The 26,602-nt window shown below is 42.1% G+C and overlaps 1 protein-coding gene across 2 annotated transcripts in view; it reads left to right on the top strand.

Moving 5' to 3' along the window:
* Positions 1–26,602, top strand: part of LOC143974982 (cilia- and flagella-associated protein 337-like) — a 59,819-nt gene that overhangs the window by 19,135 nt on the left and 14,082 nt on the right. For both annotated transcript variants that reach the window (XM_077476884.1, XM_077476883.1), the window contains exons 9-17: positions 594–834; positions 2,059–2,164; positions 4,138–4,289; positions 8,337–8,439; positions 10,135–10,241; positions 16,519–16,613; positions 16,712–16,766; positions 16,853–16,898; positions 20,854–20,916. In XM_077476884.1, coding sequence (XP_077333010.1) covers positions 594–834; positions 2,059–2,164; positions 4,138–4,289; positions 8,337–8,439; positions 10,135–10,241; positions 16,519–16,613; positions 16,712–16,766; positions 16,853–16,898; positions 20,854–20,916 — 968 coding nt within the window. The remainder of the gene's footprint in view (positions 1–593; positions 835–2,058; positions 2,165–4,137; positions 4,290–8,336; positions 8,440–10,134; positions 10,242–16,518; positions 16,614–16,711; positions 16,767–16,852; positions 16,899–20,853; positions 20,917–26,602) is intronic.

Genomic DNA, 26,602 nt, shown 5'->3' with positions numbered 1-26,602 from the left:
AATTTGTGCCCAGATAAATCATGATAGTTGAGCTTTGTTTTTAAGACAAAATAGTCATTTTTTAAAAAAAAATTAAAAGCAATTTCACCCAAGCAGAGTTCCCCAAGGCTTTAAAATAGAAAGGTACCAGGGCAGAGAGATCTACAACTTATCTCCACTTTTGAGGCATGTTTTGCCATAGTTATCCAGGGTTTTAGTATTCTATTTGGACCAGAACTGCTGAAGTTTATGAGTTGGATAATAAAGTAACTACTGTATTTGATTATGTAAGGACAGGTTCAGATCCCCAGCCAAGCTACAATTGTGATGCTGCCACGTGAGGATTCCGAGAATCCTCCAAATTTTAGCACTCAACATACTATATAATGTGCCTGATAATGGATCCTACATAGTAATATCTCACGTGTGAGTTAAGTCACCTACGGCTTAAAATATTGTTTTTGTGCATCTTCAATATAAAAACCTTAAATATTCAAAAATGGCAAAAATAAAATAATAAATACAATCTATTTATTGCTTTTTATATATTTTCAGTCCAATTATCCATATATTGTTTAAGATCCAGTAATACAATATTACTGAATTCGTAACAGGTTGCGTAGAGGGAACAAAAAATTTGCAGAAGCGTTTAAAGGATCTAATGGAGTCTGGCAATGCGAAGAGCAAACGCCCCATGTTGGCCAACCATTTTCCTCTCAAAAGAAATATCAGTGACGAATCCCTCTTCAGGGTTAAAAGAGGCGTCAAAACATTTGATTTCTCCAAGGAAGCCAATGTTCTTGTTACTGGAGGAATGGATAGGATTGTTCGTATATGGAATCCGTATGTACCTGGGTAGGTGCCCCATTGTACTTGAGATACAGAAAATATAGATGCAGAGCTGAAGTTTAGCATCACAGTATATAGCACAGCAGTAGTGTAGCAATGTAAGTAACAAACTTAACCTATCATGGCCTTGGAGAGTACAGCCCAGACACTGATTTTTTAATGTTCTCTTTCCCACATGGCTTTATCAGACTGTTTATTAGACTTTGTTGCTGGTCCGGAGTTTAAAGGACTGACCCATACTTTTTTTTAATGAAGCACCTACACAGCGTTGAATGGCATATGTGCTACTCACAGCATAGCAAGGTTTGAACCCTCGCAGTCCTCTTGCTGTGGGGATATCGGCCTATGTGCTTGGTGCGCACAACTTTTGACTTTGGACAGATATATATTTTTTAATTTAAAGTAGCCTTTTTAATTAACCTATTTCGCTCTAATATACACAGACAATTGCTTGTCCTACTGGGAAAGAAGGAAGGCCATCTAAGCTCAAACGACAGCAGCACTCAGTCCCTGATATATAGAACAAACCAGAAAGATATGCCCATGGGACTTTTGTGAGTGATGCTGAATATAATGATCCAACAAAATATAAAAAAAAGTACAACATTTATTACAAAATATCATTAAAAACACACAATTATATATTTGTTTTACAAAAACATCAAGCATGTATATTCAACATATTACCCATGATTCTAGAGGTATATAATTATTCAATTCATGTAGGCTGTAGTCTCTACGCGTTTCATGGGACAAGCCCACTTCATCGAAGACAGCCATGATCTGATTTTTTTTCTGTGTCTGTAGAGAAAGCATGTCATAAGAAAGCAACAGTAGCTTGAATAATTTAGAATTAATGCATTTAAATTGCCAAAAGTACACCAATAGCCAGAAAATGGCTCTAGCATCATATTTATGAGGAGTATACTCACACAGGCGGTGATAAGTTGGAAGATAAAAGAGCGATGTACAGCAACAGGTGCAAATATTGACACCCAGATCTCAAGGTTGTGGGGGAAATCCCCACAAAAATGGTTCCAACTGGGGGCCGATGATGGTGGGTGAACACTGGGCCGGGCACCAAAAAGGGGGGTTTGGGATGGCACTACACCTAGGTAGTAAATCTATTGATGCTACACTTTTATTCACTGGATTCATATATAGTGTTAGAGTAAAAAAAAAATAAAGTGTAATATTTAGCTGGATATTTTTTATGGATCTCTTCTTTAGGTGGCCCACTGGATTACTGCGTGGACACTCCTCACCTATAAGCTATCTACAGATTGCTGATGAGAACACAAAGATCTATTCAGTGTCTACAGACTGTGCTGTGATGGTAATGCATTTGGTTTTCACTTTACATGACTTGAAATATTTTATTTTAGAGATGAGTGTTCAGCTTTATTTACCTATGCATTGCAACAGTCACTTGAATGAACATTAATTAACTGCTGTAGAGTACATAATTAGTTACTTAGAAGTTGTGAAATGTTTGATTGAGTAATTATGCAAGAAGGGGAAGTAGAAGAAGTATGGATTTTTGTTTTATGAAAAATTCATGAGACACAAATGTAGCACCATCTTCCGGGCAGAAATATGCTTAAAATAACAATTGGAATATGAATAAATCACAGAGTGTACCCATTTCTGTTGTGTGAAAAGCATTTTTTTTATTACGTTTTTTACTGCAATCTGGTATTGTATTCAAAAAAATGATTCTTCCTGCAATCTCAAGAGACCCATTTTTCTCTCCTGAGAAAGGTGGACTAGTCCATCATTTTGAGAAACAGACACGTTAGTGGTTTTCTACACCTGCTCTGCAATGACATTGTCCTCCCTGCAGAAAGGCTTAGGATAGGTTCACATTTAAATGGACTGCTGTATCTGCAGGAAACGCACAGAAAAAGCACCCCCTGACCTTGTTCCCAAAATGCACCCACACGGAACCGCAGGTGGATTTTCACTCTAATTAAAATGTACACTATATTGCCAAAAGTAATAGGAAGCCTGCCTTTACATGCACATGAACTTTAAAGGAAACCCAGTCTTAGTCTGTAGGGTTTAATATGGATTTGGCCCACCCTTTGCAGCTATAACAGCTTCAACTCTTCTGGGAAGCCTGTCCACAAGGTTTAGGAGTGTCTATGGGAATGTTTGACCATTCTTTCAGAAAAGCATTTGTGAGGTCAGACACTAATGTTTTGACGAGAAGGCCTCCACTCTAATTCATCCCAAATGTGTTCTATTGGGTTGAGGCCAGTCAAGTTTCTCCACCCCCAACTTGCTCATCCATGTCTTTATGGACCTTGCTTTGCGCGCTGGTGCGCAGTCATGTTGGAACAGGAAGGGGCCATCCCCAAATTGTTCTGACAAAGTTGGGAGCGAGACGTTGACACCTTAAGAGTTCCATTCACTGGAACTAAGGGACCAAGCCCAACCCCTGAAAAACAATCCCACACCATAATCCCATCTCCACCAAATTAATTGGAGGGGTGGCACAATACTTTTGGCAATATAGTGTGGATGAGCGAGTTTGGGGAGGAGGTACTTGACTGGCCTGCACCTCAACCCGACAGCCTTCTCAGAACAGTTGAAGCTGTTATAGCTGCAAAGAGTGGGCCAACTCCGTATTGAACTCTACACACTAGGACTGGGATGCCATTAAAGTTCATGTGTGTTTAAAGCCAGGTGTCCCAATACTTTTGGCAATATAGTGTATGTATAGTCAAAACTTTTTGTAGTTTTGGTTATAATAGGAAAAATTTAGAACCCCTGTTAAAGGGGATCTTTCCCCCTTTACCTATGTTTCACATCAGCATCACCATTGCCTTCAGGGAAACCCTGTACCTAAACTGCAAACTCTTGCAGTATAGCCTACATAGTTAGTAAGGTTGAATAAAGACACCAGTCCATCCTGAGTGAGTATCTACCATTGTCCCTATCCCTGTACATTGCACACTCACATTGGTTCCTACCCTCAAGGAGCCCACAATCCGAGGTCCCCATTGGCCCTAGTATATGGATACTAGGGCCAATTTTGGACACAAGCCAATTAACCTACCTGCACAGGGAGAAGATGCAAGCTCCAGGCAGGTTGTGTCGTGGTTGTGATTTGAACCAGCAACCCTTTTTACTGCTAGGCGAGAGTGCTAACCACTACACCACTGTGCTGCCCATAGCCTGTGGGGGTTGTTTTGCCTTCCTCTAGGATCAAACTGTCAGAATTAGTGAGAGGCTGAATTTGATCTGCATTTGTTTTTTTTTGTTTTTTTCAACTTAAATAAGAATGTAACTATATGTAACTAATAGGTATGGGACATTGAAAATCACAGCTGTCTTCTCAATGTTATATCCAAAGCAAGTCAGATCAGAGGAGAACTTGCTACATGTTACTTTTCACATAAGCTCCATGCCCTCTACCTAGCAACTGATGCCCTTGCTCTATTGCAGATACAAGAAAGGTACGTAGTGTACATTATGACATAAATGACAGTTATTCACTTTCTACTATGGATATTCATCTGATAATGTCATTCTCCGTTAAATTCAATTCCACAAAAAAAAAAAAAAAAAAACTGCGGGTTTACAGAACAAATGCTTCCAAAAATGTAAACATCAGTTGTGGTTGTGTAGACAAAAACTCACCCAAGCTCAACCGCATGTTTATAGGATGATGAGCTGAATAACAGTGCTCAGGCCATTGTGTCCCATACACCAAAATTGCAAAAAGAGTTGTGGTTGGGCTTGGTTTTTTTGGTCTTGGACTTTGATACAGCCTATAAAGGCAAAACTTTTTTTTTCCAAGACAGAAAGTGATGAAAAATCCATAAGGTGGGAGAATATCATCCAGGGTTCACCTGTTCTGGCGAGGTGACAACTAGATAAGATGGGAATTCCCATTTTGTTAAGGCTCCATTCACACCTGGATGTTTGCAATTGTGGACAGAATTACTGCGATTCTGCCCGAGATCCCAAAATGCTGTGGAAAAATGACAAATCACACACTTGTTCTGGTGCCATTCATTTTTAATGGCACCTAAATGCATGATGCATGTGTGATGTTGCCACGATTCTGCCACAATTGTTGCTCCAAGCTTGTGGCTCAAAAAGGAGCAGGAGATTTTTTTGAGCGACAGCTTCGCGCGTTGCAGTTTGCCGCAATTTATTGCGGAAATCGCTGCAAAATCACACCAGCATTTAGGTGCCATTGAAAATGAATGGCACTTGAACAAGCATTGTGCGATTCGTCATTTTTGCATAGCATTTGGGATCCCGGGCAGAACTGCAGCAATTCTGCCCACAATCGCAAATGCGCAGGTGTGAATGGAGCTATTAAAGCAGAAGTGGGGTGCTACTTCCCAATAGGATCAGAAGATTGTTTAGAGCTACCTGAGTGCGGAGAGGCAGTCGCACAGCTGCAGTAGCAATCATGAAAAAAGATGGTCCGCAATTCCTTGCTTGCTCTTTAAAATTTTCAAAATGTATTGATTCCCCAAAAAAGACACAGACAGTAGCTGTAAATGTGTTTCAGCCTTGCGGGCCTTATTTACCTGGAGTCATAATGGAGCCACATCTATGTGGTTTCAAAGTCGCGCATTGCCATATTTGGGTAAGGACATCATCACTATCGTTGGTCCCTTTTGTATACACTTAGCTTTCAACTGGAGAATCTCCTGGCCGACAGCTGAATGGGATGGAGGATGGAGACCTGTGTGGGAAGCTGCCATATGCATGGGCCCACATGAAGTGCAGGCATAGCTGCAGGTTCTTAAAGTGGCAGTAATTAGAACTACTTGAATGTGTCGAGCATGTTGGTAATGTTATTAAGACTGGTGAAAATGTTTGCCAAATTAGGTGCAGGTAGTGCTAAAGGAACCTATTGCCAGCAAAGTGTTGGTAATGGTTTATTAAATTTCCTTTTGACAGAGCATTATAATCCTCACAGAGGTTCTAACCTTACTATGCTACGATACAAAGGGCTTGTTGCTGACACAGGGGTTGATTTACTAAAACTGGAAAGTGAAATATCTGGTGCAGCTGTGCACGGTAACCAATCAGCTTCTATCTTCAGCTTGTTCGGTTAAGCTTTAGTAAAAAAAAGCTGGAAGCTGATTGGTTTATATGCAGAGCTTCACCAGATTTTGTACTCTAGGGTCTTAGTAAAACAAACCCTTCCAAATGGGACAGAGACAGGACAAATAAAAACAGACTTAACCAGTTGCGGACCGCCCACGGTAGATTTAGTGCGGCAGGGTGGCCGCTCTGTGCCAGATCCCATACTTAGTACTTGATCTGGCACTTCCGGGTCTGGGGGCACGCAGGCGCGCTGCCGGTGCGTGCCCTACTCCCTCTGTGATTGAACACAGTGGGAGCCAATCAGTGGGTCTGGTGAATGCAGTTTCCGCCGGGATCTGCCGATCATTCAGGAGAAAGGCAGAACAGCGGTCTGCCTATGTAAACAAGGCAGACTCCTATTTTGTGAGAGGCAAATGTGCTGATCTTGTGTTCCTGTACATTCCTCCAGTCAAAGCACTTCCCCCACAGTTAGGTCTGATTCACACTTGTGCAGGTTGCAGTTTGCATATTGCAGGTGCATTTTGCGTTTTCCAATACACATCTTTAAACCTTTGAAGTCTATGGAATCAAAAACCAGAAAAAAAAACATGGCCCATTCCATAAAATGCACAGATTTGAACTGAAACCATAGGAAACCATGTTAAATGGACTGTAGTGTGTTTCTGAAAAACTGAAAATGCACCAAAAAAATGCATAGGTGTTAACCAGGCCTTAGTAATCGCTCCTAGGGAACACAGTTAACCCTTTGATCACCCTGATGTTAACCCCTTCCCTGCCAGTGTCATTAGTACAGCGACAGTGTATATTTTTTTAGCACTGATCACTGTATTAGTGTCACTGGTCCCCAAAAAGTGTCAAAAGGGTCAGTTAGGAGTCTGATTTGTCCACTGCAATATTGCAGTCCTGCTATAAGTTGCTGATTGCCGCCATTACTAGTAAAAATAAAATAAAAAAAGTAAATAAAATGATCCCAAACCAATTGCGCAAACCAATCAATATACACTTATTGGGATTTTTTTTTTACCAAAAACATGTAGCAGAATACACTTTGACCTAAATTGATGAAGAAATTTGATTTTTTTACATTTTTTTATTTAAAATGTTTTATAGCAGAAAGTAAAAAATATATATATTTTTTTTATTCGAAATTGTCTTTTTTTGTACATAATGCAAAAAATAAAAACCGCAGAGGTGATCAAATGCTACCAAAAGAAATCTCTATTTATGGTAAAAAAGGACATCAATTTTATTTGGGTACAGCATCACACACCCGCGCAATAGTCAGCTAAAATAATGCAGTGCCATAAAATGGCCTTTCCATGAAGGAGGATAAACCTTCCGGAAGCTGACGTGGTTAAAGAGGAGCTTTGGTCTCTCCCCCCCAAATACTGTAGCTTCTGCCTTTAATAAATAAACACTTACCTGTACAAAGATCCAGCGCCATCCTCACCCAGGCCATTTATTTGCCAGTCTTCATGTCCCTGGTGCCTGCATGTTTTCTAAAGAAAGCTGGTTGTGATTCCTTGTGGCTTCACAGCCAGCTTCCCACTTTGCAAGCTCGTGCTGTGCCTTGTGAAAGGTTCCGCAGGCTTCTGGGACCTGTGACATGTTCCAGAAGGCTGCAGGTAAATGGGTGATCTTAGTGGAATCGGGGGGGGGGGGGGAGGTTTAGGTACCTGTCAAGACCACTCAAAAAAATAAGTGCCCAAAAAGGGTAGAGGAGGGTGGGAGGATGTGGAAAAACAGATCCTCCCCTTATGGGTACAGTTCCACTTTAAAGCCTAATAAAAAAATTGAGAAGAATAAAGAATAGGACAGATATTTCTTTTGTATTATTTTCATATGAAAAGAAACTATGTTTTAAAACTTCAGATAGAATCTTATAAGAGTTTATGGTCCATTTATTAATCTCCAGTATTACATAGGAAAAGTACTGTAGTTCTATAAGGTAAGCTATTGTGCCGGTTCACACTACAGCGACCTGAAAGTTGGCACGACTTTGCGAGGCAACTTCACGGCAACTTCAGAGAATTCCTGGGTAATCTTCCTGTAATTCCAGATCCCAATCACATCAATTAAGATAAGGATCTGACTTGGAGACAACTTCCATTGAAATCTATGGGTACAAGTCGACTAGAAGTCGCCTTGAAGTAGTACAGGAACCTTTTCTGAAGTTGGAGCAGTAGTGAACATTAAGACAACTCTCATTCACTTCAATGGAATTTCTTATGTCCAGCGACTCGGTGCAACTTAAGGTCTGACAAGTCAGATCCTAAGTCGCTGTAGTGTGAACCGGCACATTGGAAGAGCTTCACTGACTTCATGGTTTATTTGTCATGCTACAATGTTACTTTTAATAAACAGTTTCATCAAACACCTTGTATTCTGATTGGTAGCTTCATCCTCTGTGATTTTTTTGTTTGCTATTACAGTGCTACACAAAATGGACCGTCACCTGTTTCTCACAATGAGCCTGTCACCAGCTGTCTATATAATCATTTCCATCACCAGATAATTAGCTGCTCAGAGGCTTCTGTAAGTTACACCCAGCCTAAATACTTTGGGGGTGGGATGGATATTCTATATTGATCTAAAATGACCACCCGCTTTGTCATTTAGATTTATGTAACTGTGTGTAAGGTGTATTTGAATCTGTTGCAGAATTTTGTCTGTGACACAAATGTTGCACATAACTACCTGAATGTGTTTGCAGGTGTCAGAAATTGCAAGAAAACTGTAGCAGGGCTTTCATCATTTGGTGCATGACTTATCAACGTGGCTCTAAGGCCTCATTCACACTTCACATTCCCATTTGCAGTTTTGTGAGGGGGTCCTTTTCATGCGATTTCGCATGTCGCACATAAGGCAGCCCTTTCACTTGAATGAGCTGCATGATTTGCATGGCTAAGAAGCTCAAGGACCACATTTTGGCCCTGAAACAGGTGCGTTTTTTACACAAGCGTTTTGACACAAATTCTCATGTAACAATCATCGCAAATTCACACCACATTTGGGTTGCCAGTAGGGATGAATAGATACCAAATGCAAAGTTCATATTCTGGACACTTTATAGCCTCGTACACACGATTGTATTTTCAGAAAATCCGACCGTTTGTACGCTCCATCATCCCCAATTGTTGTCGGATCTTCCGCAGACAAATGTTGGATGGCAGGTTTTAAAATTTTCCACGGACAAATGTCTGTTGTAGGATTTTCTGAGTGTGTGTACACAAGTCTGTCAGACAAAAGTCCAAAGTACAAACACGCATGCTCGGAAGCAAGGACAAGCCAGAAGCGGTCGGTCTTGTAAACTAGCGTTCGTAATTGAGATTTTACATTCGTGACGCGGCAAATTATGAAATCTTGAAATGCAGCGCACATTCTCTTCTTCTTTAATGGGATAATAATGAAGCTGCTTTGCTGGTGATACTGATGGAGTTATGGCAAAAAAATTTCAAAAGCTTTTTTTTCTAGTGATATAAAGAATAATATTATTATGCTTTTTTTTTTTTTTTTTTTTGGGGCAAGTTACCACAACACCATTATCCCATAGTTTTTAAGATCAAACATACAAATATGTTGGTGTCCCTTGTTAATTTTACATTGTATTTTTTTAAAAAATGTAACTGCCTACTCCCAATCTGTCATTTGAAGTAAAACACATAACCAAGTATTATTCTACGCAATTATTTTACTGTGCATTAAAAAAAAAAAAAACACATAAAATTAGACATGCTATCTGCCAATAGAACTTAACCAAGAAGTGCATTCTATGCATCCAAAAATATAGAAAATATACCAAATCAAATCATTATTCAACCAAAAAAATAATGTGAAAGCAATAACTCCAAGGCCAATAATAAATAACTCATTTTATCCTCTGATTCCACAACATGTCTGGTTGACCAACAGCCATTCAGAAACAAACTGAAAAGTGTGAAATGAAAAGAGGGAATCAACACTCATCAAACTTCTACTAACACGAAATTAGCAGAAGGAGCCCAAAGGGTGGTGCTAAAGAGCTGAAAAACCATGTAGTACGTCACTACGTTTGTGCTTGTTGGCCGACAATTCCTTGCCGTGTGTATGCAAGACAAGTTTGGGCCAACGTTGTTCGGACAAAAGTCCACGGTTTTGTTGGCCAACAATCCAATTGTGTGTACGACGCTTAAATCTTGTGAAGTCATCTTTATTAAAATGTGTATAATGAATGAACATTATTAAATGCAGGTTCTGAAGACTTGGGACCTTTTGACGGGACAGCTTATCTGTGAAGTACAAGCAGATGATGGATGGTCAGCTGTCACATGCCTTGCACTGGACTCTGGTGGTAACAGGTATTCCAACTGTTAATTATGGGCTGTCATTGCTCAAGTTCTTCAACAAAATACGAATTACCTGACTGCAATGCTGATTCAATATCACCAATACCATTGGAGTCATTCAACCAGAACAAGCGTGCAGTTCAGGAGTTATAACTTTATTTTGATTTCACTTTCCACATTCTTGTTAAATCAGAGCCATTCGCAAAATATCAGAAAGGGGTCAGCAACTGAAGACTCTGTATTTTATGAAAGGACATGTTTCCACTTGTCGGCCACCTAAGGCTGGGTTCACACCTATGAGACCTATTGGATCTATGCCCTTGGAGGATCAGAGCAATGTCTAACGTCACTTCCGTCTCTCGGGCAGATAGAATGAAGGAAGAAATTGGCTGCATGCCGATGTGATTGAAGTCCATTTATTGAATGTTCCATGCAAACAATGACAGACACCACAGTTGCAATAGCCGGAAACAGAGGTGGACTAGTTTTGCACAGCTACTCTGTGCTTTATTCATCACCAAAGTCCACCTCTGTTCCGGCTACTGCAACTGTGGTGTGTGACATTGTTTGCATAGAACAGGGATATGCAATTAGCGGACCGCCAGCTGTTGCAGAACTACAAGTCCCATGAGGCCTAGCAAGACTCTGACAGCCACAAGCATGACACCTAGAGGCAGAGGTATGATGGGACTTTTAGTTTTGCAACAGCTGAAGGTCCGCTAATTGCTTACCCCTGGCATAGAACATTCAATAAATTGACTTCAATCACATCGGTGTGCAGCCAATTTCTTCCTTCATTCAGTCTTCAACGGCAGGTAAATCGGGGCTTGCACCCATGTGAGGAGTGTTATATTATTCATTGTGCCTGGAGTTTTCTCACCTGGTGAGAGTGGTGATTTTCCTTTGCTGTCTACTTCTCGGGGCAGATAAACAGGATTTTTTTTTTGTTTTGTAAAGGCAAAATGTAATTATTATTTTTTTTGCTTTTAAAGGTACATGAGAGATCTGGTGTTTTTTGACCCCAGCTCTCTCAAAAAAAGAGGACATGTCATGCTTATTTGTATTACAAGGGATGTTTACATTCCTTGTAATACTTGTAATACTTGTTAGGTATCTATTTACTCAGTGTAACATCATGCTTCACATTATACAATAAAAATGTGCTAACTTTACTGTTTTGTAAATGTAGTGAAGTGTATTTTCCCCCCCAAAAAACGCTGTGCAAATACAGTGTGACATAAGATATTGCAATAACCGCCATTTTATTCTCTAGGGTCTCTGCTAAGAAAAAATATATAATGTTTGGGGGCTCTAAGTAATTTTTTAGCAAAAAATACAGATTTGTACTTGTAAAAAACAAATGTCCAAAAAAGGTCTGGTCAGCAAGTGGTTAACAAGTTTTGGGCAACATTCCTAAAGCCCCTAAATGCACCTGTATTAAGAGAAATATGTAGACTGCAGTTGTTGAACCACTTCTGAAAATGCTTGTTCCTGGCTTTGTCTGCCTTCAATAGTTATGAACAAGCTCACTAGCCACAAACCTGGAAAAAAATATACAGTAGATGAAAGCAAGAGAAAAGACAATGCAAAATCTGCTTTAGGCCTCATGCACACTGGATGTTTGGGCATCTCTGTTAGATGCCTTTCCTCTTGGTAACAGCGCTTTGGCAGAAAAAACACTTGATGCTTGTAAAAGCGTGCAATGTGTTTGCCACATTTTTCGGGCATCAAGTGCTTGAGCATTAATTACATTAATTTGCCAGAATAATAATTTATTCTGGCCTTTGAAATAAAATAACACTTAACAAATAACACTTAAAAAATAACACTTAAAATAACACATAACACTTAACGCTCTTAACGTTAAAATTTTAGATGCAATTACATGTTTACATGCGTCAAGCATTTTTCTGCCAAAATGCCGCTATTCCTAGACACCCTGACAGAGTTTTTTTTCTCTGCTTCTAATCTCCTCTAAACACTTATGTGCATGTGGACACATAGGGGGTTATTTACTATAGGAACATCCACCTTTCACTGTAAGTGCACTTGAAAGTAAAGTCGCTGTAGATCCGAGGGGGACATGCAAGGAAAAAAAAGCAGCATTTTAGTTTGCACATGATTGGATGATAAAATCAGCAGAACTTCCACTCATTTCAGATCTATCCCTTCGATTTAGAGCGACTGCACCTCCAAGTGCACTTGCAATGCAAAGTGGATTTGCCATTCGTAAATAACCCCCATAGGCTAACATGCAAGGACGTTTAGAGGCAAAAAAAAAATGCCAGACACTCCTAACAGTAGCGTTAAAAACATCCAGCGTGAATGAGGGCTTGATGTAAATTTAAATGATTGTTGAGATTGTTAAGAGCGGTAATTCAAAGGTTGAATCTCACACTAATATATAATATAGATATAAATAAATAAATTAATAATAAATTATATAATATTATATAATTAATATGTATATATAATATAGATAGATATGAAAAATAAATGAATATTACTTAAAATGATTAAATATAAATACATTTATATAGATAAACTGGATGAGATGCTATACCGTATTATATACAAGGACTATTTACTCTGTAGACAATTGATTAGTATTATACAGCACAGATTAAGAAGACTTTGCTCTATGACGACAGAGAGTGAAAGTTGAGTCTGTATATTTTCTGACTATTTTTTTACTTTGGCTGTAGTGTGGATTTCACTGTATTTGTGTATCACATCTCAGGTAGTATGTATTATTCTTGTAAAGATACAATGGTTGCTGGTAGCCCACACGATTGCTTAGCAACATCACGTGAAGCCGTTGACATCTCATGTAACCTGTAATTATCCAAATGTGTGTTTATGGTGTCAATTAGCAGATGTATTCCCTCTATGCAAGGTAGTTAACCATTCTTCTGAATTTAATCTCTCATTAAAATAATAAATAAGAACCCGTGTCTGTTCATCTTCAGTTTAAACAACCTCTTGAGACATTGTAATAACGAAGAGTAGTAACAATGCTTTGTCCTCCAACCCTTTGCATTGTGCATCTTGTGATGCCGCCTATTAGGCAGGACTTTTAAATGTTTAAATTGGCTGAAAGGTTTGCTCTAAAGGAAACCTATCCACAGTGTTTTCTTCGATATCTTTATCTTTTCTGATTTTGACATTCACTACACTGTCCAGTCTTATGAAATGTAATTCAAGTAGGCACCACTGTACATCTCTCTGTGGCAGACCATGACTTGTGTAGTAGATTTGTATCCTCATTTGAAGTCTATCAATCAAACTAATTCAAAACAAAACTCTTAACAATATGTTGACCCTGTGAATTATGTGAGTACTGTTATGCATCAGGAAGGAATTTTTCCCTGTTTGGTCAAAGTTTTACCTAAAAGCTAGCATGTAGGCAGGCGCATTCTACTTTCTCCACTGTAGGTGGTGCTCTTCCACAGCGGCACCACTGCTGGAGAGAAAGTCAAGAGGAACATAGTTCCTCTATGGTTTCATGGGTCACTTGGGAAACACTGAATTGGATGTTGTTGCCCCTTGTTACTCCAGCAGACATCTTTGGTCAGGCAGGGCCTATTTAAGGTCTTGGCTCCTAGGTTTGGTGCACTTTATGCGAGTTAACAGTGTAGGGAAAGGTACCCTGCCTGTTAGGAACAGTACTAGCGGTAGGGAAAGATTCCTGACGAGGAGGGAAAGCATAGGGTCGCAACTCCTTTGGATATTTTCCGGATTGGGCACGAGATGGCCAGGCCATATTGTGCTTTCTTAACAGACGCTGTTAACCCAACTGATACCTGACCACCAGGTAAGCCCCCAGGACCCCCAGGGAAGTGGGCAACATGTGGATGGCCAGGTATATACCACATGGCCATCCACATGTAAAAATGAATGCCCAATCTGTGTCAATCAGTGCCCACATATGGGGGCAGTGGCCATCCACATGTAAAAATGAATGCCCAATCTGTGTCACAGATGGGCACTGACTGGCACCATGATGAAACAAATTAAATCAGCAATGCTATCCATCAGGGTTATCAGTGCCACTCATCAGTGTTATCAGTGCCACCCATCAGTGTCCAGCAGTGCCACCATCAGTGTCCAGCAGTTCCACCATCAGTGCCCATCCATGCTCATCTGTATCCATCTATCGGTGCCTATCCATGCCACCTATCAGTGCCACCCATAAGTACCCACCAGTGCTGCCTATGAGTGCCCATCAGTGCAACCTATGAGTGCCCATCAGTGCCTCATACCAGTGCCACCTATCAGTGCACATCAGTGCCACCTATCAGTGCCCATCGGTGCCGCCTATCAGTGCCCATCATCAGTGCCCGTCAGTGCCACCTCATCAGTACCACCTCATTGCTGCCACCTCATCAGTGCACATCAGTGCAGCCTCATCAGTGCCCGTCAGTGCAGCCATATCAGTGCCCGTCATTGAAGAAGAAAACATACTTATTTACAAATAATTTTAACAGACACAAAGAAAAACTTGTTTTTTTTCACAATTTTCTGTCTTTTTTTATTTGTTGCACAAAAAATAAAAATTACAGAGGTGATCAAATACCACCAAAAGAAAGCTACATTTGTGGGAACAAAATGATAAAAAAATTGTTTGGGTACAGTGTTGTATGACCACGCAATTGTCATTCAAATTGCTACAGTGCTGTAAGTTGAAAATCGGCTTAGATGGGAAGGTGTCTAAGTGCCTGGTATTGAAGTGGTTAATCAGCAAGGTAACTTTTAAAGGTTCAGTTTGTATATTAGATTGCAAAACACAAGGGGGCTTTTTAAATGCCCCTTTCAACACCTGTCTGTGTGAATTATTGCCACCACACTACACTCACCTAACTTTAAACTTAGAAAAAATATATAGACTACCAGGGCTGACCTCTTCTGGAATTGCTAGGTACCTGCCATGTTGGTCCTCTTGCTTCAGTGCTCCCTGAGATACTGACATCAGGATTATGACTTTGCTTGATACTTACAGTACTTCTGAGACAGTGTCCTAAAAAGTATGACAGCCAGGCCGCTAACATTTTCAATGGGAAGTAAGCAGTCTTGTATTACTGTCTTCCTTCACAGCAATCAGTGGCAGTAGGCTCCTTGTGACCATCTCATGTTAGAGACTTTGAAAAAGTGAGTGATGGAGATGTTAAGCCATCATAGTCAATGGTTGCTAACCATTATCCCCAGTGATTACTGATGGTCCTCAAGAAAATTTTGGTTTCCAGCCCCTGTGAACTCAGAGGGAGGATTCGGGAGTAGTGCAGAAAGCGGGAGGTGAAGAAGGAGGTGACTTCTAATGGCAATGCTGATCACAGACTTTGGGAGGGACAGAGCTGTGCTGGATGAGGAGGTGAGATCCAATGATGAGTCTGTGTAAAGCAGCAGTGTGATGCAGAGTGTGCGGGGGGATGGGGGGCAGAGAGCCGCAGCATTGTGTGTATAAGGCAGCAATGTGATTCAGGATGAGGGGGGCAAAGAGCTGGAGCATTGCGTGTATAAGGCATGTAAAATTCATGTTAGTGGTCCACGGGACTCAAAATTGTTTATTGGTCTGTGAGATTCGAAAGGTTGGCAACCACTGTCATAGAGGGCTTAAAGCAGAGTTGCACTCATTTTCAGTGTATTAATAGTCAGCAGCTACAAAAAGTATAACTGCTGACTTTTAATAGACAGACACTCACCTGTCCCAAGATCCAGCGATACGGCCTCCCTGAAGCCTTGCTCCTCTTCTCCTCCTCCTCTCTGCGGCACTGTCATTGCAAATGTGGGCACCCGGCTGTGACAGCTTGCGGCTTCACAGCTGGACGCGCACTGCACATGCGTGAGTCACTCTGTGCTCTCCTAGTGGCCAGGCACTTTTCTGGGACCCGTGACGTGTCCCAGAAGGGGCTGCCTAGAGGGAGAGGAGGAGTCGCCTAGGCAGGTAGAAGACGGAAGGAGGAAGTGGGACAGGAAGTAACTGTCAAAACCAGGTACCCCCCCCCAAAAAAAAAGACGTGCCAAACGTGGCATGTCAAGGGGCGAGGAGTCCTTAAATCAGACTTTCCACTTTTGGGTGGAACTCCGCTTTAAGCTAAATTTATAAATGTATCAGGAAGCAATGTATATACCTCACAGAGAAATGTTTACAGGCTCAAGTTTCAGTATCAATTATGTAGCATCGGGGACGCTGACACAACCAAAAAGTGCTGTACCAGAAAAAAAAGAGTATACCTATACTGCTGTTTTGTACACATTAGACATATACTGATTTAATGTTGTGTGTATACAGACTGGTTACAGGCAGCATGGATGGCAGTGTGAAGCAGTGGGATTACATGTCAAATTCCATCACCTTCATGAAGATGCTGAGACTAGGAAGTTCAGGTCTGTGCTCTTCAAGCTTTATCTGCATAACTCTCTTCCCTATATTGTGGACATACGGTACCTTGAATAGGACCCATGGTTGTTTTTATGTTTCCCAGAACAACCAAGAGTTGGAATCAGTGACGTCACCTACGCAGAGCACAGTAATTATCGGTATGTACTATTGACACACTTGGCTGAAATTTTTTTTTCATGCTCTGCACCACTCTGAACTGATGATAATAAATTTAAATTGACAGGTATATAATATCAGTTTCTTGTGATGGACAGATTCAAATTTTCCAGGTAAGCTATCGGGCTTATTATATAAGGAGAGAGGCATGGTGCAAAGTGCATAGCAATCAATAGGCATCTGTCATCACTCTGGCTGCTACAAACTGTTAAATTGTCCTACTGTATATAACTCTAGGATGCAATATAAAAAACAATCTGACCACAAAGAGAAGATGCCTGTTTTTATGTACAGATGGCCCCCTAGTTACAAACATCCGATTTACAAACGGAGGAAGACAACAGGAAGTGAGAGGAAATCTACCCCTAGGAAGGGAAATTCCCTCCTGTAGTGCCACGTACACACAAATCAGAAATCTAATAGTGTGTATGGGGCTTAATGCCGCGTACACACGATCGGAATTCTCGTCAGAAGAAGCTCTGATGGTTTTCCCAATGGAATTCCGCTCAAGCTGTCTTGCCTACACACGGTCACACCAAATTCCGATAGTTTAGAACGCGGTGACATACAACGGAACTAGAAAAGGAAGTTCAATAGCCAGTAGCCAATAGCTTCTGTCTCGTAGTTGAATCTGAGCATGCGTGATTTTTTGGAGTGTCGGAATTGCATACACACGATCGGAATTACCGATAGAAAGTTTTTCCATTGGGAAAATTGAGAACATGCTATCAATTTTTGGCTGGCGGAAATTCGGACAGCTAAATTCCGATGGAGCATACACACGGTCGCATTTTCCGATGAAAAGCTCTCATCTGTCTTTTTCTGGCCGGAATTCCGACCGTGTGTACGCGGCATAAGAGTTATCATGGGAAAAAGCTGTCTCCACTGACTCTTTATCACCAATCCTTGTTTCCACAACAACTCAAAATTTTCAAAACCCAATTGTCATTGGGACAGAAAGTGAGATGAAATCTTCTAAACAGGAGCACAGACAGCAAAACAAATGTTACATGGGGTGTTAACCCTTCCCTATGCTATCCAAAAAGCTTAAAAATTGTTTTTTGGCTGGAGCTACACTTAAAAAAAAAACCTGTTCCGATTTCCAAACAGATTCAAACCTACAGACCCTATCTTGTTTGTAACCCGGGAACAGCCTGTATTGCACTTTTGTGGGGTGCTTTTGTACAGAAAAGGGAGGAACCTTTTTCAGAAGCTCAATGAGTGTAAGAGAATTTATATGTGATCAATACATGTTTTTGGACATTGTAGTGGGTTTGCGGTATTTTCTCATCCTCCATTTTGGTTATATTACAACAAATGTGCATAAAAACATGCATGAAAGACATCTGCATGTGCTTGTACCCTTGTGACAGGTAATAATGCAGTCAAGCTGCAGCTTACAGGAGTTTCATTAATTTGTCTAAACTAGTCTCAAATCCAGTTATTGTGTGATGCACAAGCCTTGTTAAGTAAAAATACTTCTACCTCCCCTCATTGAGCCAAATCCTCCTTCATTTGTGTCTCTTATGCTCTCCCTACCAGGCACTGCAGCTCACTGCCAGAGGCCTTTAGCAACAGTGGCAGAGTGCTGCCAATCCAGAAAGCAGTGGGCAGGGCTAGGTGTGGCCTGGTGCTGATTGACAAGCCTTAGGCTTGTGATTTAGCAGAGACAATTTTCATAGTCATGTCTTCTCCTCGCCCTGTAGTGCAAGCAGGCACACAAGGGATTGTTAGGACTTTGCAGGGGGAAAAACTGTAAATGCAGATGCACATATTACATTTTTTTTAACGTGAGGCCATAGTTCCACTTTAAGTAATATTCCACTTTCCAGCTTGAATGACTCTCTGCTTTTTCTAAACATGGGCGCCAAGATATCAGCATTATATCAGAACAGAGAAAATAAAAAAAAACAAATGATTCCTATTTTTCTAGAATACTTGCAGTGTATATAGTGTACCTAGAGTATTCTTTTTTTTTTTAACTATAGTGGCGGCACACTTCAAGTGCACATATGTGCATAACGCCATAAACAAATTATCGTGAATTGTCCTTTATGTAGAAAAATGACCAGGGCCGTCTTTAATATTGATTGGACCTTAGGCAAACATTTTATTGCCCCCGCCACCCCCCCATGCAGTTTTGCTCTCCACCTGCTTTGAGGCATACAATAAATAGCAGCTAGACTCAAAATCATTTTACTGAATCAGATCAGGCAGCAATTGCGATTGGTTGCCAGAGGTTACAGTATATCATTACCGCTCGCTGATTAGTTACTAGAGGTTACAGCACATGATTTATGCTTGTTGATTGGTTACTAGAGATTACTGTACATCAATGCTGCTCACTGATTGGTTACTAGAGGTTACTGCACATCATTACTGCTTACTGATTGGTTGCTAGAGGTTACAGCACATCAGCTCCTCACTGCCTGCACACCATGGACCGAGGAGGTGAGGGGACCCATTAATGGACAGAAAACTCCTAGGGATCCTAGGACTCCTGGGATCAGTGGCAGTGCTGGGGGGGAGGAATGGATGTGATCATTTTCCAGCATGCCCCTTTATCTCCCCAGTGGGCAGCATACCGTATAGGTGATGGTGGATATAACCTCAGGGGGGCACAGGGGGGCATGATATACATGATATACATATGAATACTGCCTCTATTCGGATATGAATGCTTCCGGCCGCTATTTACATATCAATGCTGGAATTTACATGTAAACACAGGGTCTGCAGGTGAGTCATCTGTACACAACAATAGGGCAGACCTGGGCAGCATTAGTAACATAACTTTACACTGAGATATCAGGACACAGCACGGGACTAAAACCTCAAGGGACAAGGGAATTTAAACTGGGATAGTTGGCAAGTATGGGGCAGCTGCTTTGGGCCCCACAATAATTACAGGGCCCAGGGCAGCTGACCCTTTTGCCCTGCCTTAAAGATGGCCCTGAAAATGACAGGCCTTGTGAATAGGTTTAAATGGGCCAGACAAAGATATTGGTGAATCAAAAAGTGTAGCGCTAATGTGTAAAGTAAAGTGCATAAATATGTATATTTATCTCAATGTAGTGAAATGGCTAGTTACATACAAATTAAAAAAATCTAACTGAGAGAGCTCAAGAGATGCATAAATCAATAGGAAGATCAGTAAAAAGTAAATAATAATAATCAATAAAAGTAATCACAACTATAAAAATGGTATATAAAATAGCAATGTGGGGTGCAGTAAATGCTTTATGGGCTAGTATTTACTAGCATTTACTGCACCCCACATTGCTATTTTATATACTATTTTTATTTGTGTGATCACTTTTATCTTGTCATTTGGCATATATGACATATCTTAATAAACCACCTGATTTGACCTGCACTGGAGTCCTCCTTCCCCTTTTTTCTTTTTGTCCATATGCCTTTTTGGAGCCTATGAGGAATTGTCTACAGCAATAACACCTTACTTTTGGACACACCGGTGGAGCCGTAGAACCGAGCCCCGGGGATCCTATCCTGGATTGGATTGACCATCTCCAAGGTATAACATCAGTTTCAGACCCCATAGGACCCAGAGCCTTTTTGACCCACTGTCTCATGACATGTGTGTCCACCTGATTTGGTAAGAGTATTTATTGACTCAATCTTGAAGTATCTTGAGAACAACTACAGACAAGCTGTTTTTTTGCCCCCATTTGGTTTGGTGTCTCTTGAATAAGAAGACTATCCCTTGCACATGCACATTTTTGTGGACTGATCTTCCTATTGATTTATGTATCTCTTGAGCTCTCTCACTTTGAATTTTTTCATTTGTATGTAACTAGCCATTTCACTACATTGAGATAAATATACATATTTATGCACTTTACTTTACACATTAGTGCTGCACTCTTTGATTCACCATTTACGTTTAACTTTGTTTGGCAGCTTTTTCACTTTTGATTCATTCATTTGTGTTTTAGCGCAGTCTTTCCCCTACACCCCCAAACAAAGAAATTGGCACTGCCATCAATCTCTTGTATAAGAATAGTGAAAGGGAATGCGTTAAATAGTTTATCCCTCTTTATTTCAAAGGATCAGCATGAAGCATCAATTTCAGCTGAAGATTACCCACATTGCACCTGGGAAAATCATAAGGTAAGTGAATTGTGTAACCTTTATGAGGGAGACCAAAAATGGAAGGCTATACCTCATAGAAAATGCAATGTTTCTAAAGCCCCGTACACACGATCAAACAATGCGGTGGAAAAGTCCGGCGGACAATCCGCCCGTGTGTGGGCTCCGGCGGACTTTTTTTACCCAAAAGTCCGATGGACTAAGATTGTAGTTTTGCACATCAATCTGTCCGCCGGACTCGCATTTCGGCGGACAATACGGCCGTGTGTGCACTAGTCCGCCATACTTTTGAATGGACTTTTCCCACCCCGAGGAAAGTCTGCTCATTTTGAGCGTGGCTCCAGGTAGCCGGAACCAGCGAAGAAGGCGTCGCTGGTCCTGTTACCTGGTATGGATTTAAAGGGGAATCTCTACGCCGAGAAAACGGCGTGGGGGTTCCCCCCAGGTCCATATAAGACCCTTATTCGAGCACGCTACCCGGCCGGCCAGGAAAGGGGGTGGGGACACGGCCTGGTACGGCTCAGGAGGGGGGGTGCCGCTCGCTCGTCCCCACCCCCTTTCCTGGCCGGCCGGGTAGCGTGCTTGAATAAGGGTCTTATATGGACCTGGGGGGAACCCCCACGCCATTTTTTTTGGCGTAGAGATTCCCCTTTAAGTCCATACCAGGTGACAGGGCCAGTGACCCCTCCTTCGCTGGTCCCAGCTACCTGGAGCCGCACTCAAAATGACCGGACTTTCCTCCATGTGTGTGGGCGAGTCCGTTCATTTCAAAAGTACGGCGGATAGTCCGGCTAGCTTAGTCCGCCGCAAAAGTGCCATGTGTTGGCAGGTAGCTCGTTTGGAAAGTCCGGTGGACAGTCCGGCGGTTTGTCCGCCAGACTAAGTCCGCCGGATAGTCTGATACGTGTCTACGCGGCATTACATACCTTGCTACAAAATATGTATTTTGAAAAGTATAAGTGCTGGTTCACACCAGATGTGTTTTTCATGTGAATCCAGAACACATGCACAGTGTTTGCTATGGAATCCATTGGCCCTAGATCCCACCAGTGCAGTCAGTTCTAGTGCTTTAACCACTTGGGTACCGCGCTATTGCAAAATGACGGCAATAGCGCGGACCCACATTTCCGGGACTACGTCTATTGACGTAGTCCCGGTTACGAGCGGCCTGCGCGCCCCCTGAGGGGCGCGCGCGGCGCGCTCTGTGATCGGCGAGTCCGTGAGACTCGCCTGATCACCGATCCGTGTAAGGGGTCGATCCCGACCCCTTATCACGTGATCAGCTGTCAGCCAATGACAGCTGATCATGTGATAAAACGGAGCCGGTAATCGGCTAGTATTCCTCCTCGCGCTGACAGCGCGAGGAGAAAAAAAAAAAGCCGATCGCCGGCGGCCGTGTTCGGGACATCAGTCCCGATCACGGCCAGCAATTTAAACGGACACCTGCCCCCTGCCAGTGCCCACCTGCCACCCGCAGTGCCATCCTGAAATAAAGTAAGTGCCCCCCTGTCAGTGCCACCCAGCAGTGCCCATAGTGCCCACAGTGCCACCCAGCAGTGCCCACAGTGCCACCCAGCAGTGCCCACAGTGCCACCCAGCAGTGCCACCCACAGTGCCACCCAAAATCTGCCTCAAAGGTGCTGCACCCCAGTGCCGCCCATCAGTGCCCAGCAGTGCCGCCCATCAGTGCCCAGCAGTGCCACCTATCAGAGCCACCTATCAGTGCCACCTATCAGTGCCCATCAGTCCCATCTATCTGTGGTACCTATCAGTGCCCATCCGTGCCACCCATCCGTGCCACTTATCCGTGCCACCCATCCGTGCCATCTTATCTGTGCCCATCTTTGCCCATCAGTGCCGCCTTATCTGTGCCCATCGGTGCCGCCTTATCTGTGCCTATTAGTGCCGCCTTAACTATGCCTATCAGTGCCCACCAGTGCAGCCTATCAGTGCCCACCAATGCAGCCCATCAGTGCCCACCAATGCAGCCCATCAGTGCCCACCAATGCAGCCTATCAGTGCCGTCTAATCAGCGCACTTCAATGAAGGAGAAAAATGACCCGTTTGCAAAATTTTATAACAAACTATTAAAACATGATTTTTTTTTTTTTTTTTTTGCATCTTTTTTTGTTTGTTTAGCAAAAAATAAAACTCCGAGCTGTAACTAAATACCACCAAAAGAAAGCTCTATTTGTGGGAAAAAAATGATAAAAATTTCATTTGGGTACAGTGTTGTATGCCCGCGCAATTGTCATTCAAAGTGCATCAGCGCTGAAAGCTGAAAATTGGTCTGGGACTGAGGGGGGTTTAAGTGCCCAGTAAGCAAGTGGTTAAGAACAAAAGTACAAACTGCTGCATTTTCATCTGGAATGCATTAAAACCCATATAAATGCACCAGAATGCAAATTGACCTAATGAAGATTTTTCAGGTGTCAAAAAGGAAAAAAACTAACTGGAATGAACTGAAAACATGTCAAAATGCACCAACACCAATGTATTTACAAATGTGTATGCAAGAACACATTCAGAACACCGAAACTGTGGTGTAAACAAGCCATAAGTCAATCGATCGTTTTCAGGATGTGCACTGTGCTGCTAGCTAAAACTGCAATCTACGTGGAAAGAAATAATGAATTTAAGAGAATAATCAGGCTGGGCCCAAATTGTAATAAACAGTTAGGACTAAGCTTATAGGCATTGCTTTGTGTTCTCCCAGCAAGACAGCAACAGCACGGTAGCAACAAAACTAATAACTGTGCATTGCTAGATGAAAAGTATGCATTGCCTCAGCAGCATGGAAACCAACCACAGATGCCAAAGTATAACACTTTGAAAGTGAATAGTTAGTATGTGCATTTAATGCTTTCTCTGGCTTAAGAAAATGTATTTTATCTGATCTGCTTTGCCAATTTGTCAGATGGCAGGATTGTATGACAATTTGTGTTGCCCCACAGTGACAATTATGTAAATAATCTTTATTCAAACAGTTAAAGAAGAAATTTTCTGAACACTATTTGCAGCCACACCGTGACACTCACCAAATGCTGTAATTTCAGTTCGGTTTAAAAAATGGCTGCACATTCTGTGAAATGAATTACATAGTGAGTTACAGTATTTACTAAAGGCAAATCCACTTTGCACTGAAAGTGCACTTGGAAGTGAAGTTACTGTAGATCCGAGAGGGACATGCAAGGAAAATAAAAAACAGCATTTTAGCTTGCACATGATTGGATGATAAAATCAGCAGAGCTTCCACTCATTTCAGATCTACCCCTTAGATTTAGAGCCACTGCACTTCCAAGTGTACTTTCAGTGGAAAGTGGATTTGCCTTTCGTAAATAACCCTCATAGTCTGGTTGAAAAAAGACACAAGTCCATCCAGTTTGACAAATACGCATACTGTTAATGGAAAATCAGCATCTTAAGAGCTGGTTCACACCCAGAATTGCACAGGATCGCACTGTGCATTCCTGTGCAATTCAAATGCAGTTCTGTGAGATGCGATTTCAACCCATTCATTTTGAATGGGCTGAAATCACACCGCACCGCACCAAAAGAAGTGCATGCACTACTTTTGGAAACTCATTGCAACCACATCGCAGGTTACTTCTGTACCGTGCGATCCAGTGTGGGCAAGTGTTTGTGACCTGCGCCTGGGGTGTCATTAACTTAATATTGACACCAGCTGCAGATTGCAACTGCTTGGAATGCTGGTTTCCCGCAACGTGTTCTGGTGTGAACTGGCCCTTAAGATATATGTATGTGAGAGAAGTCAAATAGTAGAAGCAGCTTTTTTTATTTATTCAAAGTTTACAGAAACCCAAACATTTATCCTAAAATCAACACACCAGGGCATAGTCAGTGAACAAAAACTGTGCTGTGGTCAGACCCCAAGACCCAGTTTTTCTCTGTTTGGAGCCCCAATATTAGTTGTTGTATAGTATAGAGAAGACCAGGCTATCATTCAATACCAGCATATCAAAGAGACATCGCCCGGCTTCTGTCGAAGGATCATGACTGAAAAAGGTCTGCCAACTGGTTCCCTGTCAGCGCTCTCAGCCAATGGCTGGAGTGTTCTGGCGGTGTGGGGGGGGGCACCCCCTTTCAGAACACAATAGCACAGAAGGGGGGGGCTGCTGTACTAACATCATATTGTTGGTATAGCGGCCCTGACCTGAGCTGTCAGGTTTTTTTTTTTCACCCCCCCTGGGCTGAACAAAAAAAAGAACTAGTAGTGTGTTTGATGCTTAACAGTGTAGAATAATAATTATTGCCATGTCCATCTAATGCACATACCTGAAAGTGATGATGGTATGAAAACAATCAGGTCGCCTTTAATCATACCCAGCTCTATGGATTATGGTCTGAATCAGCCACTCTGTGGCATGTTTATACAGGCATAGCCCACACAATGGGGTTTATTTACTAAAGCTGGAAAGTGCAAAATCAGGCTCACTTCTGCATAGAAACCAATGAGCTTCCAGGTTTTATTACCAAAGCTTAATTGAACAAGCTGGGGATAGAAGCTGATTGGTTTCTATGCAGAAGTGAGCCTGATTTTGCACTTTCCAGCTTTAGTAAATAAACTCCATTGTGTACTTAAAAGTGGGATATGTCTGTTTGAGGTTCAATATAAGTCATGCAGGGGATGGATGATGCTGTTTGTTTGTTAAAGCAGTACTACCACAACTGAAAATGCTACCTTACACCAATGGTCAGTGGAAGTCCCAGGTCTTAGCCCTTGTACACACGGTCGGAGAATCCATCGGAATGTGTCCTATCGGACCGTGTTGTTGGATAATCCGACTTTGTGTGGTATGCATCGGACTGATTCTGTCTGAATATCCGTCGGACCCAATTTTCCAACTTGTTGAAAATATTTACCGACCATCTGGGCCGATCGGACATACTCCGATCATGTGTAGAGGATTTTGATCGGACCAAGTGCCACACATGCTCAGATCAAATTCCTACATCAAAGCTATTGGTTACTAGCCTGAATGTAGTCCCATCGTAACGAAATTACGTCATCACGCTCTGAAAGATTGGATTTTTCTACAACTTTGTCCGACTGTGTGTATGCAACAGTTTCGGACAAGATCCGACGGACAAAATCCGACGGATTTGGTTGTCGAAATCTCCGACCGTGTGTACAGGGGCTTAGACAGCAGAGATGAGCAATGCCATTTTGTTTTGCTGTGTTAAGCCGCGTACACACGGGCGGACTGTATGGCCAACTTAGTCCGTCAGACAATCCGACGGACAGTCCGTCCTACTTTCGAATGAATGGACTTGACCACACACGATGAACAAACAGTCCGTTGAAAGCTTGCGCGATGACGTGTACAGCACGTACGACGGGACTAGAAATAGGACGTCCAATACACAGCAATGCAACCTTCCGCCGTGTAAATCCTTTCTGAGCATGCGCCATACTTAGTCCGTCCAACTAGCCTACTCACGAGCGGATTGTCCGCTGAAACCAAAGTATGACGGACAATATTACGGAAATTCCGAAATACTTAGTCCGCCAGACTGCACGCTGAAAAAGTCCGCTGAAGCCCACACACGAGCGGACTGTCCGCTGAAATGTGTTTCGACGGACTAAGTTGGCCAGACAGTCCGCCCGTGTGTACGCGGCTTTACATTGACATAGAAAGGAGCACAGGCCATTGGCGAGAGGATTATTTGAAATGAACTGCAGTAG

This window comes from Lithobates pipiens, unplaced genomic scaffold, assembly GCF_037356315.1.
Source record: "Lithobates pipiens isolate NorthernLeopardFrog02 unplaced genomic scaffold, aLitPip1_a1.2 Scaffold_13, whole genome shotgun sequence".
NCBI classification, from domain to species: Eukaryota; Metazoa; Chordata; class Amphibia; order Anura; family Ranidae; genus Lithobates; species Lithobates pipiens.
Note: the sequence above shows the minus strand (reverse complement) of the source record. Positions and strands in the feature narration are given on the sequence as shown.